This window comes from Emiliania huxleyi (genome assembly GCF_000372725.1).
Source record: "Emiliania huxleyi CCMP1516 unplaced genomic scaffold EMIHUscaffold_288, whole genome shotgun sequence".
NCBI lineage: Eukaryota > Haptophyta > Isochrysidales > Noelaerhabdaceae > Emiliania > Emiliania huxleyi.
The window spans coordinates 39,569-54,944 of NW_005199870.1; the positions used below are offsets into that span (position 1 = coordinate 39,569).

General features: G+C 67.2%; 7 protein-coding genes across 7 annotated transcripts; 1 reads left to right on the forward strand and 6 right to left on the reverse strand.

Moving 5' to 3' along the window:
• Positions 1-11: 11 nt before the first annotated feature.
• Positions 12-1,137, reverse strand: EMIHUDRAFT_239411 (hypothetical protein; the record flags this gene model as incomplete). Its single annotated transcript, XM_005775967.1, has 2 exons — positions 12-48; positions 425-1,137. The coding sequence occupies 2 exons, from the start codon at positions 1,135-1,137 to the stop codon at positions 12-14; spliced, it is 750 nt and encodes a 249-aa protein (XP_005776024.1).
• Positions 1,138-1,681: 544 nt separating this feature from the next.
• EMIHUDRAFT_367999 (hypothetical protein) lies at positions 1,682-2,160 on the reverse strand (the record flags this gene model as incomplete). The annotated part of the gene is given in 2 exon segments (XM_005775968.1): positions 1,682-1,714; positions 1,728-2,160. Coding segments are annotated over 2 exon segments (227 nt in total), but the record flags the coding sequence as incomplete, so codon positions are not given.
• Positions 2,161-3,471: 1,311 nt separating this feature from the next.
• On the forward strand, positions 3,472-4,640 carry EMIHUDRAFT_74365 (hypothetical protein; the record flags this gene model as incomplete). Its single annotated transcript, XM_005775969.1, has 3 exons — positions 3,472-3,983; positions 4,073-4,176; positions 4,249-4,640. The coding sequence occupies 3 exons, from the start codon at positions 3,472-3,474 to the stop codon at positions 4,638-4,640; spliced, it is 1,008 nt and encodes a 335-aa protein (XP_005776026.1).
• A 544-nt stretch (positions 4,641-5,184) lies between these two features.
• EMIHUDRAFT_457956 (hypothetical protein) lies at positions 5,185-6,662 on the reverse strand (the record flags this gene model as incomplete). Its single annotated transcript, XM_005775970.1, has 4 exons — positions 5,185-5,775; positions 5,915-6,278; positions 6,348-6,541; positions 6,608-6,662. Coding segments are annotated over 4 exons (987 nt in total), but the record flags the coding sequence as incomplete, so codon positions are not given.
• A 790-nt stretch (positions 6,663-7,452) lies between these two features.
• EMIHUDRAFT_368000 (hypothetical protein) lies at positions 7,453-8,283 on the reverse strand (the record flags this gene model as incomplete). The annotated part of the gene is made up of 2 exons (XM_005775971.1): positions 7,555-8,283; positions 7,453-7,482 (listed from the first exon to the last, which is right to left on the reverse strand). A coding segment is annotated over exon 1 (569 nt), but the record flags the coding sequence as incomplete, so codon positions are not given.
• Positions 8,284-10,462: 2,179 nt separating this feature from the next.
• Positions 10,463-11,577, reverse strand: EMIHUDRAFT_239415 (Hypothetical protein; the record flags this gene model as incomplete). Its single annotated transcript, XM_005775972.1, has 4 exons — positions 10,463-10,667; positions 11,118-11,142; positions 11,225-11,260; positions 11,388-11,577. The coding sequence occupies 4 exons, from the start codon at positions 11,575-11,577 to the stop codon at positions 10,463-10,465; spliced, it is 456 nt and encodes a 151-aa protein (XP_005776029.1).
• Positions 11,578-13,268: 1,691 nt separating this feature from the next.
• Positions 13,269-14,706, reverse strand: EMIHUDRAFT_457958 (hypothetical protein). Its single transcript, XM_005775973.1, has 3 exons — positions 14,532-14,706; positions 14,053-14,294; positions 13,269-13,854 (listed from the first exon to the last, which is right to left on the reverse strand). The coding sequence occupies exon 3, from the start codon at positions 13,837-13,839 to the stop codon at positions 13,414-13,416; it is 426 nt and encodes a 141-aa protein (XP_005776030.1). The 5' UTR covers positions 13,840-13,854; positions 14,053-14,294; positions 14,532-14,706; the 3' UTR covers positions 13,269-13,413.
• Positions 14,707-15,376: the final 670 nt, after the last annotated feature.

A 15,376-nucleotide genomic window follows, 5' to 3' on the forward strand; every position in this document is an offset into this window, starting at 1 on the left:
CGCCCAAAGCCTTACTTTTGCCAAAACCGCGTGGTGATTTCGAGTGTTCTGACTGCATGCTGTGTACACACACCACACAGCTCACAGAGTGAGACACAAACGACCGCAAAGTGGTCCAAAAACAAAGTGGTCCAAAAAAGCGCGGTGCCGCGCCGAGGAGCCAGGTGCGTACGACACCCCACCGACAGACTAACGGGTCGCGGGGAGCGAACACAGCCTGTCAGCGATCGCGTTACTTTTGCGGAGTCACCTCACACACCGAGCAGTGTCGATCACTAACTCAGTTCTCAAGGCGCTGCCCTCACTGGTGCTGGGCGGCGCCTCGCCAGCAGCACCCGCTCGTGCCGCCCGCGCCTCCACCGCAGCCTTCGCCGCCGACTGCAGCCGCGCCGCCGCGGCGTCGTCGAGCTCGCCCGGCTCCCACCCGTGCTTTTCGCGCATCTTGCGGTCGTGCTCCGCCTGCGCCTCGGACGGGCGGAAGCGGGAGGCGGCAGCGCTGTCCTCCACATGCGCGCCAGTGAGCGCCGCAAAGAAGACGCAGGCGGCAAGGTACGAGCCCAGGCGGGAAGGGTGGAGGTCGTCCGGCGCGTAGAGACGGCGGAAGAGGGAGGCGGGCGACAGCGGGTCGCGGCCCGCCTCCACCTCCTCTCGGTGGACGAGCTCGAACGCGTCGCCGACGGGAGCCAGCTCCGCCTCCGCCCCGGCGGCCCGCAGCAGCTGCGTGTAGCCCTCGCAGCCCGCGGTCGTCAGCCGCTGCATCGTGGCGTAATCAGGGTAGCGGGCGCGCAGCCGGGCGTAGGCGCAGCCCGCCGCGTGGCCCCATGTCCCGTAGAGCAGCACGCGACGGCCGGCGAGGCGAGGCGCGAAGAAGTCACGCAGCGCCGACTCGGACGCGGCGCGGTCGCCTGAGTCGGCGCCGCCCGGGACGGCGGAGTTGTCCTGCAGGACTGCGACGTCCCACGGCTGCTCCAGCAGCGCCGCGACGCTCAAGTCAGCGGCGTGCTGCGCCAGTCGCTGGCCACCCGGCGTGACCTGCCCGCTCGAGGACGAGACGCCGCCCGCCGCGAGGAGGCCGGCGAGCATCAGCGGCAGGTCGTGGTAGTAGACGTAGCTGTTTCCAATCCACGCGATGTGCATTGTGTCTAACGTGTGGGAACAGAACCCAGGGAGCTGTGCAGCGCCGGCCCGTCAGAGTTCGGAGGACGTCCGTGCTTGCAAACAGAATTTGGCGGGAAGCGAGTTAAAATGTGTGGGCACTTCAAGACACAGAGCTCACACAAAATCAAAGGAAGCGGCGAGTCGCAATTCCAGGGTCGTTGTGGAGTTCGTTGTATACGTTGTGGCGCTGTGGACAGCTGGCTGTGGCGGGCCGGTGCCTGTATCCCTGTCCAGAGAGGCACGGGTGCCAATCTGGGGTCTTTCGACCGAGTCATGAGCGATGAGCCCTGACCAGGGATTCCCCTCTCGTATAGGACAAAGTTGCACCCGCCCCACGTGCGCAGACGCGTGCAACCTCCTACTTTTCGGTGATCTTCACAAAGAAATACTCGAACTACCAGGGAATTCTTTTTCCTGCGCCAGTCCGTATTTGTGTCGAGCTGGCGAGTAGAGACCACGCCTGCTATTCACAGCACAAGCCCTCGCCGGGGGCTCGAGCATGCGCAGCGAAAAGCAGGCGTGCGGCATGCGGAGCTCCCCACCGGCGGCGGGCTTGAAGACACTGAGCCGAGCGCGCCGGCGGCGGACCGCCGCCGGCGCGCTCGCTTCGGCGGATGGCTGAGCGGCACAGTTTCTGGCCGCCCGGCCTGCGAGCAGTCGCCGCGAGACGATCAAAGGTGCTCAATTCAAGCGCGCCGCCATGCCAGATCTCGCCCCACGCCCCGGCCAGACCGGGCAGTGCGTGCAGGAATGATGCAGGCATGATGGGTGGGTGTGGTGAGCACGCCAGCGGCACCGCTGCGCACTCTCAGGGTCGCAGCCGCCTATCTCGTGACCGGGGCGTGGCTCGGGGCGGGTGCGAGAGAGTCGAGGAGCGCGGCGCGCGCGTGCGCGCGCGTGGTAAAGTCGGTTTATATTTCATCACTGGTATAAAAGAGACCCCCAAAACGGCACTCGCGCCGCGCCCACGCGCGCTCGTATCACCTCAACACTCACACAGCACGCTTGAATGAAGCCCCCGAGGGGCGAGCCGGACCGGCTGAAGAGTTGAATAGAGTTGACGGTTCTCTTCGCAGATCCATGAGGAGCTGTGAGGAGGCACATTTCCGGCTGGTTTCGGCTCCGGCAACCGCCGGCATCACGTGGAACCGCCGGCGGGGCGAGAGCCAGCAGCGGGCAAACCGCGCCTCCGGTGCTCCGCTGCGATGACGAGCTGGCGCCAGCCACGCGCGGCCTGGCCAGGTCGGCAGGCGAGCTGCAGGCATGCCGAGCGCGCGCGCGCGCGGCGGTACATCCTTTAACAACAAACTCTACATCATAAGCGGCGAACGAGGCACGGTCGCTCTCCGACATGACGAGGCGCGTTGCACTTGCCAGTGCTGCCCTGGCCTTCTCTCTGCCCGCCCAATGGGTGGCAGGTGCCTCTGCTGCTGTGGCATGCCTCACGGCTGCGACTGGCCGGCGCTCGGCGCGTCAGCTCGGCTAGGTGTAGCGATCGTGGCCAGCGCCCAACTCGCTTGGACTCAACGCTCAGCCAGGAGCTCCCGCACGCGCTGGCGCGAGTCATGGCGCATGCAACGCGCAGCAATGCTCGCCTCGCCTCGCGCAAATGCGACCGTCCTCGCAGCCGACAGTCCACCGCCTGCTAAAGAAGCACAGCGACGAATGCGAACAAAACAACATGTTTGGTATTGCTAAAAATCTCTCTCGAATGCGGCACCGGCGACGCATGGCAGGCTGGTCATGACGCAGTTATAGGGTGTATAGGGTGTTGTGTGCCGTCAGAGTGACTCTGTGTGTGTCAGGGATAGTCAGGGCCGTCCATCAGAGCTCCAGTAAGCTCGGAGACACCTCATTAGCGCGGCTCGACCTCTTTGAGTCACTGCCTTCCCAGCGGTTTGGCTGTAGAGCCTCTACAACAAACTCTACAACAAAATCGCGCTCTACATCGCTCTACCAACGCAGGCGCCTCGTCACGCGGCGGATGTAGAGCTCCACAGCTCTACAGCGCTCCAGAGCGCTCTACAGCTCTACAGCTCTACAGCGCTCTACACTCTACATCCTCTACACCCTCCCTCAGGAGCCTGTCTGCTATAAATAGAGCAGTCACCTCCAGGAGAGATGGGCGACGCACGAACACAGAGGCACAGTGCGCACCCCGCCCCGCTCGCAGGGCGTGCACCACACAGGTGGGCTGTGTGACTCCTCGGGTTTCTGGGGACTCTGACAGAGCCGGGGCCGCGCAGAAATTCTTTTTCCTGGCTCGCTCGCTTTGAGTGCCGCTCGCGCACGGCATCACGCACCACCACGCCCATGTCCGAGTACGCCCTCTCCGACCCTCCTACGGACGGCGTCACCGCCGTCCGCTTCGGCCCAACTGGCGACAGCCTAGCCGTCACGAGCTGGGACGCGGCGCTGCGGCTGTACGACGTGGCCTCGGCCGACGTGGTAGTCCGGCTGCCGCAGCCGGCGCCGCTGCTCGATGTCGACTTTGTCGACGCGGGCAGCGTGCTGAGCGGCGCAACGGACGGCGGGCTGCGGCTGCACGGGCTCGAGACGGGCGTGGAGCGCGTGCTCGGCTGGCACGCCTCTGGCGTCCGTTGCGTTCGCTTCTGCGGTGCGGTCGGCGCTGGCGTGAGCGGCAGCTGGGACCGCTCGCTCAAGCTGTGGGACGTGCGGACGGCGGAGGCGTGCGTCGGCACCTATGCCCAGCCGGACAAGGTGTTTGCGCTCTGCGTCGGCGCGCCAGGCGCCCCTCCGCCGCCCGCGCCGCTCGTGGTGGTCGCGACGGCGGCGCGGCACGTCCACCTCCTCGACCTGCGCCGGTGGCTGCTCCCGCGCCCGCGGCCCCGTGTGATGCCTCCTCGCACACACCTCGCACACAGCGCGCGTGACCCGCCCGCCCGTCGCCCAGGCCTTCCGAGCCGCTCCAGCGGCGCGAGTCGGCGCTCAAGTGTCAGACGCGGGCCGTGGCGCAGATGCCGGGCGGGCTCGGCTACGCACTCGGGTCCGTCGAGGGTGCGGCGTGCGTCGCCGGAGCCCCGCCGGGTGAGCGCCGCCGAGTGAGGGTGCCGGAGCTGCGCCGTGTAGGTCGCGTCGCCGTCGAGTACGTCGACCCGAGCGCCGAGGCGCAGGCGCGCAAGTACGCCTTCAAGTGCCACCGGACGGTGGTCGACGGCGTCGGCACCGCCTTCCCCGTCAACGCCATCTGCTACCACCCGAGGCACGGCACCTTTGCGACGGGCGGCTGCGACGGGCATGTCAACGTCTGGGACGGCGCCAACAAGAAGCGACTCTGCCAGCTCCCGAGGAAGCCAACGTCGGTCGCGGCCCTCGCCTTTTCCGCCGACGGCAGCCGGCTCGCCGTGGCGGCGTCGTACACGTACGAGATGGGGGAGCGGGAGCGCGCGCCGGACGCGGTCTACGTGCGCACGGTGGCGGAGGCGGAGGTCAAGCCAAAGGCGAAACGCGGCGATTCCTGAAACAAGTGAAAGTGGCAAAGTCGGAGTGCGGACATTTGTCTCAATGTGTGCATTCGAACTGTTCACGGATCGCGCGCAGTCCGCAGAGGGGTATACACAGTATTTGGTTGACGCTTTTCAGCCGTCGGCGTCGCTCCGCACCGGCCGCCGCCCCCGCGCGCTGCCGCTGGCGCCGGCGGCCGGCACAGGCCACGACAGCGCGGCCGCACAGCGCACACGTTTGACAGCTTGACACGAGCCGCCGGCGCCGCGCGCCCTCGCGCCTCGGTCCCCTCGCGCCCTCGCGCCCTGCTGCCCCCGCGCCCCGGCCCCCGCCGGCATGCCCGCCGGAAAGCGAACCGCGAACGGCAAAGCCGCCCGCAGACGAAAGGGTGCGCCGCGGGCTGCCGGGGCGCGCACGTCCGGCCGCTGCGCACACGTGGGTGGTGGGAGATAATATACGGAGTGCGCGCTAGAGACTAGAGTGTAAGATAGAGATCAAGTCGGCAAGAACACAAGCAAGCGAACACTTCTCTCCACCCCCTCTCGTTTTCGCTCACACCATAAGAGTTAAGGCATAAGGATAAGCCTCAATCGTCAACGACGCCTCACGAGGACGCACAAAAACCACGCGCCTGTGATCTCTCAAATCCTCAAAATCTCTCTGTTGTGTGATCTCTCAATCCGATATCATGTCCGTCTGACATCGTCATCGCTCTGGTGGAGACCGGTTGAGGGTTGTGCGCTCGGATCCGCAATCTCGCGCGCTCGACATTCTCCGGCTACGAAGCCACTCGCGGCAAACAGCTCTTTGCTCGCCACAAACCTCCTTCTTCGCTCACGCCCCGTCGGAAGCAAGCGGTTCGTCGCCGCCCCCGCCGCCGCCGCCCTCCGCCTCCGAATCCGAGTCCGACTCGTCGTCGGCGAGCGCGCGCAAAGTGAGCGACTGGCGGCTCACCCTCGCCGGCCCGCTCAGCGTCACGCCGTGTGTCCAGCAGCAGCTGCACGCCGCCCGCCCGACGTGGCGCAAGCTGCAGGTGCGGGTGGCGCCCTGCGACGCCCCCGTGAGGACGTATGCCGAGCCGGGCGGCAGCGGCACCTGCACCGTCCTCCGCCCCGCCTTCTTGGCGCCGAGCTGCATGCAGAGCGAGAAGGCCTCGCCGCGCAGCTCGCCTAATTGATAGTGAATTAATAGTTAGTTAATAGTAATTAAGAGCGAGAAGGCCTCGCCGCGCAGCTCGCCTAATTCATAGTGAATTAATAGTTAGTTAATAGTTAATTAAGAGCGAGAAGGCCTCGCCGCGCAGCTCGCCCTCGGTCGGCAGCTCGGACCACGCCAGCGTCGCGATCCCCTCCTTCCACATGTCGCGCACGTCGTAGTGGTTCGCGATGTGGTTGAAGGCGCTGACCCGCGTGAGCTGCAGCGCGTTTGGCACGACAGCGGCGGGCCCGTCGGCCGGCGCCGCCCCGCCCCACAGCCCCGTCGGCGCGAAGACCGCGCGGAGGCGTCCCTCGACCAGCCGCAGCAGCTCGGCGTGCGTCTCGTCGAGCGGCCACATCCGAGACCCCTCCAGACGCGACCCCTCCCCCTCCGCCTCCGCCTCCGCCTCGGCGGGGCAAAAGTCGACGCGCTCCACCGCGGAGGTGAGGTCGTGGTACCTGCTCGCAGCGAGAGGCGTGACGCGACGCCCTCCCGCACCCAAAGCCCCTTGCCCGAGGCCGCGCCACCTCCCCGCCGCGCCATACGTCACTTGCACCCACGCGCGGTGCGCGCCGAGCACCGTGCGCAGCGCCTCGACCTCCGCCGAAGAGAGGACGTCGGTCGCGACGTGCAGCCCGGGCACGCCCTGCGCATCCACCTGCAGCCGGGCCTCCGGCCCTTCCGCCGGCGCCGCGCCTCGCCACGCGTCTCGCAGCTCGGCCTGTGGACATGTCTCGGACATGTCATGGACGTGTCCCGGACAGCGCCACGCGTCTCGCAGCTCCGCCATCGCGGCGGCCAGCAGCGCCTCGTCGGCAGCAGCCTCCTCTGCGCCCGCCTCGGCCGCGTCGCGCGAGCGCTTCGACGGCTTGGAACGGCCTGCCGTGCCGCCCCTGGCGCCGCCCCTGGCGCATCCGCTGGCGCCGCCCTCGCCCCGCTCGCTCTTCCCCGAGCGCGTGCGCAGCTCGAGCGGCGCGGCGATGGAGGAGACGAAGGTGCGGATCGCCTCGGGCGGCGCCTCGAAGAGCTCGCCTGACAGCACAACCTCCGAGGGTGCTCGCGCCGGAGGGGCGGGGCGAGGGGTCCGCCCTCTGCTGGCGCGCCTCCATCGATCCAGCGCAGCGAGAGCTCCTCCGCGCCGCGCCCTTCTCCGACCACCTCGGCCGCGAACCAGACCTCCTCCTCCGAGTCGTTGTCCTGCACAGGGGCGCAAGGAGAGGGGGTGGGGGTGGGGGGGGGGGGAGGGGGAGGCCGATCTCCGCACCGCCACTCCTCCTTCCCCTCCGCCCGCCCCCCTCCCGCCGCACCTCCACAGTGACCGAGCCCTGCCACAGGGCGAGCACCTGCGCGGAAGGCACGAGCACACGAGGGGTCACAAGCACGATCACAAGCACGAGCGGTCACCGGCAAGAGCCGTGCTGCCCCGCCCCGTGACGCGGCGGGCAAACGGCGTGGGCGTGGGCGTGAGGCCTCACCCGCGTGCCGCTCGCCATCTCGCAGAGCGGAGGCACGCGCGAGACGAGCGCCACGTTGTGCGCTTCCACCCACGAGGGGTCGTCGCCTGCAGCAAGCGCGTGCAAGGCTCTGAGGGCGAGGCGTGCGCCGCCTGACTCCCGCACGAGAGGCGAGCACCGTCGTCCCACCCCACGAGGAAGGAGGCGCCTAGGGAACGGCGCCGAGGGCGTGACGCGGAGCCGCCCCTCCCCCGACCAATGCACCGAGGCGCGCCCTCGCCTCTCCCGCTACCGCCCGCCGGGCCGCCGGCCGAGTCGCTCATCTTCGCGTCGTCGACGGTGCCGCCGTAAAAGTAGCCGTCATGGAAGAGCGCGACCACGTCGTGCCCCGTCCGCACAACCACCTTCTTGCTCGCCGACGACGTCCGGGCCGGCTGTGGCGGTGGAGGTGCCGGCGCCGGGGCGGGAGGAGGCGCCTGCCGGTCTGCTGGTGCGGCCGACTGCCCGCCCTTTCGCTTGGCGGCAGCCTCCGAGCCGGCAGCGAGGGAGAGGGCCAGCGCAGACTTTGCCCGCTTCTTCAGCGGCACACTCGCTAGCCCTGCCGCCAGCAGCTCAGACGCGGAGCCCCGCGGCTGCGCCGCCTGCTGCTGCCTGGCGCTAGCCGAATCGCCGTCGCCGCCACTGTCGCGCCAGTCGCTCGGCGTGCGCGCAGCCACGATGGGACCGCCGCCGGTGTCGACCGTCAGCCGGTTGAGCGCGGCGCACGAGTAGCATTTGACGGTGAACGAGCGCCCCCCATCCACAGGGATGGCCACCTCGTTGACGGTGTTGCAAGCCGCGCACGGCGCGGCGAGCAGGCTCCTCGCCGCCTTCTCGCTGCCCTCGCAGGCCGCCTCGCCGTCGGCTACTAGCGCACCCGCTGGGGACATGAAGGGTAGCTCGCGCGCCGCGTTCAGGTCCACGCAGGCGTCAGGGAGGAGGAGGAGTCACTCACTCGCGTGTGTCAGCGCCGCAGAAAAAGAGTGAGAATTTTCCAAGAAAACTCCCTCGGACAACACTAGGCACGGGACTGGCGCGCACTGGCACTAACAGAGAGAGAATCGTCCATGTCAGTCTGCTGCTAGGGGAAACCCGGAGCGCGGTACTATGACTCGGAGACCCGCGAAGGCGCCTAGAGATCGTGTGGGCTCCCCCGGGCCCCCGATAGGGTGCCCACAGGGCCCAAAAAAAGAAAGGAAAAAAGAAATGGGCCACCCCCGATCGCAGCACTTCGTGTTGGCCAGTCGAGAAATTGAGAGTGTGACTAGGAGGGTGGGACGCTGGGGATTCTCAAAGGTATACCCTTGGAATGGCCGGATCCAGCCTTAAAAGTACGAGATCGCGCGCGCTTCGCGCGCTGCACCGCCTATTCTCCGCGGCTGTGTGACGCGCGCGTGCCGTGTACCAGCAGGGTTGGGCGCGCGCGGCGCGACGGCGCCCGCGAGGGAAGGCGCGGGTGCAGCGGCCGCCGGCGGCCGTGCCGCCCGCCAGCCGGCGCAGCAGCGGCCAGCGCAGCGGCCGCCGGCGCAGCAGCCAGAGCAGCCGGTGCGCGCCTTGCGAGGCGAGTACTGCCGCCCGGCAGCCTTGAGGCGGCCGGGCGGCAGTACTCGTTGGACTTTGCGAGCCGTGCGCGCGCCGAGGCGCCCGCGGCGCGCGCCCGCCCGGCTGCTAGTAGGAGGCGGCGCAATATGGCCTATAGTACAGCCCTTGAGGAGGAGGAAGAGGCTGGCTGGCAGTGCTGTATGCCGCCGAGGGGCAGTTTTTGGGTGCTGTCACGGGCCCAGGGGGCTGCAGAAGGCGTCCGCAGCCGGAACAACCCGCCCCCCCAGCCGAGGCCGGTCGAAGCCCACTTGAGTGCAGCCATGAGGAGTCCTCTTGGTGCTCCTGGCGCCCGTTGGAATGGCGAGCGCGCGCCGATGGGGGGGGGGGGGGGTCTTGCTTGCTCCACACCGAGCGCCATCGGTCCGGACCGGTGCACTCACCGAGGGGTGGCCTGCACAAGGTCTGTGCCGCGGGCGCTCGGCGCCAAGTGCAGTGTCACGCTCGTGCTCGCGCGTGACAAACCGGGGAACCCTCTTTTCCTATGTACTCGGTCCCCCAACGGAAGAGGCCTCGCTCCTATTGGAACTGGCCAACATCAGATTTGCCTCGTGCGTCCCTTTTTGAGTCGAAAAGCTATTTTCTTTTGGGTCCTGTGGGCACCCTACCCCCGAATCGAGATTGGAGATTGGAGATTGAAGATGGAGATCGGAGATCTGACTGGATCCGGCCCAAGATGTAGCGACGCTGGAGATTGGAGAGTACTGGAGAGATGGAGATCGGAGCCCCCCAGGTAGTGGTGTCTCATCGATTTTTTTGTTTTGTTTTAGATAAAGGTCTGTGCGCGGACGGCCCGGGGAGCCTGCGGCGCCATTTTAATCTGCGCTCCTGTTCATGGCCTGCGGCGCCTTGGCTTGAGCTTGGAAGTGATCTGTGATCTGTGAGGGTCCGCCCGCAGGCGCATTTTGTATACCGAGGCGGTGCCCGGTGCCGAGCGCACCCAGAGCCCACAGGTCGGACCTTAAGACAGCGTTGTAGATCCCTGGGCGAGGGTGATGGCGTCCCCGTCGGGTCAGGGCTGAAGGCGGGGGAGACCAACCCGATCTCTCCGGCGTCCCGGGAGCGTGATTGACACCTCCCCCCGTGCCAACAGCCCCATGGAGGTAGGCCGCTCGTCTAGCCAATCAGCCTTAAGCGAGCGGCCTGGCCGTTGGAATGGCCGAGAGTGTCGGCCGGCCGTTCGGTCTCTTCCCCCGGGGGGGCCTCAATGACCTAGTTGCCCGGCCGAGAAGGGGAGGACGACTGTCCCTGACGGCGAACCTCAGTTACGAGCCGCCCTCCCCTCGAGACGCGAGGCCAGTGCACTTGGGGCCGAGCCCCAGCGTGCACCGCCCCACACGCCTCACGCGGCCTCTGGCTGGAGCGGGATCGCAAGCGAGTCCCCCAGGCCGGCGCGCGTCTTCCGAGAGAGGAGCAGGAGTGAGGGACATTCTTAGTAAGCCGGCATGCAGATGCATGCACGGCCGTTCAGAAACTCTCCAGCCGTTGGAATGGCTGCGCTCCCGCCCCTCACGCCGGGTGGACAAGCGGGGGGGAGGTCAATGACCTGCCTAGTCGCCCGACATGCCAGGCATGCCGACCTTTCGGAGCCCCCCCTCGTAGACGTGTGCCGCTGGGATCATTCCAGTACGCCCGAGGGCGACGGTCCCCCGGTAGTAGACGTTGGCGCCGAAGAGGGAGGAGTCGCCGAAGGACGGGTAGTCGTCGGTCATGCGGGGGGAGGAGGAGTCGGCGAGCAGCAGGGAGGAGAAATGCCTGAGAGGGTGGGGAGGGAGGCGTGAGGCGCGAGGTGAGGGGGCGCGGGGCGCGGGGCGTGCGTGGGACGCGCGGCGTGAGGCGCCGGGCGTGAGACGGGAGGCGCGGGGCGCTCGAGGTTGGGGCAGGGTGTGTTGTGTGTGTGTATGTGTGTGTGTATGTGTATGTGTGTGTGGGTGTGGGTGTGTGTTTGTTTGTTTGTGCGAGGGCAGGGCAGGGCAGGGCAGGGCGGCGGCGAGCGGCGAGCGGCGTCGGCGAGATCGGCGACGAAGCGAGGCGATGGTGACGTACACGGCGGCAGTGTTCACGGCAGCAGCGCCGGTGGCGGCCCCGCGCAGCGGTGGCGGCGCCCTGAGTGAGGCAGACTGCCCTGCACAGCCTGCTGGGAGAACTCCCGACGAGCGGCGAGCCATGCGGGCCCGCCGCGGGCGACGCGGGCGGCGAGCCGACACGCGTGTCGCCGGCGTAGACAGCACTGCGAAGCGAGGCGGCTGGCGCCGGCCCCGGAGGCGGCTGCAGTAAGAGCAGCGAGGCAGAAGTCACTGTCCAAGGCGTACTGAGCAGGCTGCCATCGAGCAGCTCGCCATGCGGGCCTGCCGCCGGCGACGAGATTGGAGAGCCGACAGGCATCAAAGAGGTAGGTACTGAGGAGGGCCATCGCGCCCGAGGCGGTCCGCGCCGGCCCTGCAGGCCGTCTCAGAGAGCCTGGCGAGGCTGTACAGAATGCCAAGAGCATACTGAGCAGGCTGCCGTCGAGCGACGAGCCATGCTGGCTCGTCGCAGGCGATGAGGTCGAGGAGCCGATCGGAGCGTCGCAGAGGCTGCCGACCACTGCCGTTCGCCCTCGGGCCCAGGGGTGGAAGGCAAGCTTCCTGGCGTTTCTGGCGAGCGTCCAGACGTCGCAGAGCATCCGGCAGGCGCGCAGCGACCCAAATTTTTGCTCACCGCACGGCCGTGCGAGCCGTCGGTCGGTGGTGATGGTCGGCGTCGGCGCGCGCCGACCGACGCGGCGGCGGTGGGCGTCATGTGGCGGGCGTGGGAAAGAGCATTGTCCGAATTTCGGCGGTTTTTTTACGTTCGCGCTTGGAAGTGTAAACGAGTCCGCCAGGGCGGTCTGCAAACGGAGCGCGCTGCGCGGCGCGCGCGGTCTACGCCGAACTGGGGGCGGTATCATGGTCCACGCTGCCAACTCGGCAAATAGGCTCGCCGACATAGACCGCGTACATAGACCGCGCGCGCAGCGCGCTCCGTTTGCAGAAAAACCTTCAAGGAGATGCAATTTGGATTCATTCATACTGACCATCTCTCATCTCCAATCTCCAATCTTCTACTTGGCCACTGTCGCCGCCGGCAGCAATCTACGACCTCCATTTCAATCTTCGATCTCACATCTCGTGGGGCGGATGGCTGCTGGGCGCTAGGATCTACAATCTGCATTCTCCATCTCCTATCTCCACATTTTGGCCCTGTTGCTGCTCAGAGCGATCTGCAATCCACAATCTCAATCTTCGATCTTTAGTCTTGAATGGGGAACCGGACACAGGAGGGATACTGGTTGGGTAGTAGTCTAAGTTCTGAGCCTCGAGGCTGAGCGGGTCTAAGTGTGCACGTGCACACTGGGGTGCTTACGCGGTCTAAGATCGGCGGCAGCCTCTTATGCGGGCTAAGAGGCTCCGTGGCACGGCCTGGGGCCAAGAGGCTCCCACCGTGATCAACGATACGGCGCTAGCCCGCAAATTTTCTTCGCCTGCGGCGGGCGCCTTTCAATCCGGATCGATCCTTCTCATGCTCAGCAATCGCCGCCTCAGCATCCTCCTCTTCCGATTCTCGTTGCTCTTTTTGAGCGCAATCTTCAAGCCAAACAGTTCTCACAAATAGCCTCAAGCTCAAACAAACGCATGTCAAGGAAGCCTGTGTATGCTGGTCCTCTTTGAACGATCCGCGCGTGAGGTAGCATAGGGCCTTGTTGGCAGCAGCCAGCTTGCTGCGCTGCTTCGTTGCGATGAGCTGATTGGGATCGCAGAAGTGCATGCCAAGCACCGCCACGATCTTGAAGCAGAACACATCGCAACCGCATCGTCCGCACTGCCATCGGCATGCCGCGCCCGCCGCTTCGCCGCAGCCGCCTTAAGGCACGCATAGCGGCAGCACATGGTACGGTGCGCGTACTTGAGCAGGAGTTGCGCGCCGCAAGTAGCGCACTGGCCCTGGGACAAGGCGATATATGGCGTCGTGCGCGCGGCATACGTTGGTCGGGACGCGTCCAGGTATTTTTCGGGTAAACCTGGACTTTTGCAGGTATACCCGGGTTTTACCCGAGTTGGCCTTGTGTCGTCTAAGTTCATGGCCCCCGACCATACAGCGTCTAAGTCTGAGCCCGGCTCCGTGCGGGGGCAGCTGAGCGCTCGCTCGCTGCAGAGGCTAAGTGTAGAGCGACCCTCTAGCCCTACTACCCAACCATTGGAGGGATCTACTGGGGCGAGACTTGGGCGTGTCCGTGTGAGAGATCCGCCTGGATGTGTATAGGATCTCCCCAGTCTTAATCTACTATCTCTACCCCAACGATCTACTGGTCTTGCGTAGAGATGTCTCCATTACTCACAGTAGCACATATAAAAGAGTGTAGTCGCTACAGCGTACAGGGGAGTGAAAGTGCTTGGATCTCTGAGTGACAAGTTGTACACACACTCTCCACCATGGTAAGCGCCCCCCCCACAAATCGCTGCCGCACCTCTCCCCTCACTCCTCACTCGTCCCTGAATGTGCGCCAGAGCTCCAGTAATCTCCGATGGACGCTCGCGTACCCGTGGCGCGACGCGTCGCCCTCCCCGAGCGATCGCTTCTCGATGACGCCCTCCTGGTCGTTGAGCTTGGTCAGGAACCAGCCCTCGCCGTACGTGTAGACCTGCTGGATCGCCTCCACCGTCCTGTCCTTGAGGACATCGATCCGCAAAGTGACCGTGCTGCAGCCCGAGCCGCTTCCGCCGTCGTCGGGCCAGATGGCGCGCGCCTGGCGGTAGATCTCCGCCAGGATGCGCAGCGCCACCTCGCCGTGCTCTGCGCCGAGCGTCTGCAGCAGCGCGGGCGAGTAGTAGATGAGGAAGGCGGGGCCGAGCTTCGGGCAGCCGCGCGCGAGCGAGTAGGTCTGCTGCGGGAGCCCCGTCTGCGCCATCTCGAGCTCGAGCACCTGCACGCGATAGGGACCGTGCGGACGGTGCGGGGCTGCGGGGTGCGCGCGGCAAACCCTCACCGCGCGGCCCCCCTCTTGCTCCTATCTCTCGGCCATCTCTCGGCCATCTCTCGGCTCTCTCTCGGCCATCTCTCGGCTATCTCTCGGCTATCTCTCGGCTATCTCTCTCTCGGCTCTCTCGCGGCTGTCTCTCACCGCGCGGTCCGCCTCCTGCAGCCGCCAAAAGGCCTCGAAGACGCCCTTCTGCGCAGCCTCGTGCTGCGCCTGCACGATGAGGCGGCAGAGGGCGACCGCGTGCGGCCCGCGCGGCTCGGGGCCGAGCGCGCGCGGCGCGTCCCTCCAGCGCTGCCTCAGGTACCCCTCGAAGACCTCGGTCTCGCTCTGCTGGGCGAGCTGGCCGACGATGGGGAAGGACTCGATGAAGGAGGCGAGGACGCCTGGGACGAGGCGAGGCGAGGGGGTGGGGGGCGAGGGGAGGGAGGGAGGGACAGCGTCGCGCACGGGCGAGGGGGCGAGGGGGCGAGGGGGCGAGGGGGCGAGGGGGCGAGGGGGCGAGGGGGCGAGGGGGCGAGGGGGCGAGGGGGCGAGGGGGCGGAGGGGGCGAGGGGGCGAGGGCGGAGGGGGCGAGGGCGGAGGGGGCGGGGGGGGCGAGGGGGCGGAGGGCGGGCCCGCGCCGTGCGGGAAGCGGAGGCAGAACTTTTCCGAGCCGCGCAGCGGCGTGGGCTCGGCGCCGGCGAGGTCCGTGAGCCAGTGCGCAAAGTAAAAGGCGATGTCGGCCGAGTTGATGGCGTTGGAGCGGATGCAGGCCTTGAAGTGGGAGAAGACGGCGGCGGGCGGCGCCTCGGCCTGCACGAGCCAGCCGTTGTTGAACCGGATCTTTGCTTGCGTGAAGCGGATGGCGCGCTGCAGCTGGTGCGTGACGAGCTGGAAGGAGGGGAGGAGGTGGCCGTGATGCTCGAGGACGTACCTGGAGGGAGAGGGAGAGGGAGAGGGGGAGGGAGGGGAGAGGCGGGGTCAGAGGCGGGGCGGGGTCAGAGGAGGGAGAGGGGCGGGAGGGCAGGAGGGAGGCGGGAGGGGTGAGGAGGTGCGGGGTAGGAGTGTGCGGGAGGGGTGAGGAGGTGCGGGGTAGGAGTGTGCGGGAGGGGTGAGGAGGTGCGGGGTAGGAGTGTGCGGGAGGGGTGAGGAGGTGCGGGGTAGGAGTGTGCGGGAGGGGTGAGGAGGTGCGGGGTAGGAGTGTGCGGGAGGGGTGAGGAGGTGCGGGGTAGGAGTGTGCGGGAGGGGTGAGGAGGTGCGGGGTAGGAGTGTGCGGGAGGGATAGGAGGGTGCGGGGTAGGAGTGTGCGGGAGGGATAGGAGGGTGCGGGAGGGGTGAGTCGCGCGCCCGAGTGCGACGTCGTGGTCGGAGATTGTGTCGCCGGCCCCGAAGCCGAGGTAGGGTGCGTGCTCGGGGCTGACCGACGGGCGCATCAGGTCCACCTGCGGTGCGGGGCTCGCACGTCTGGTCCGGGAAGGGAAGGGGG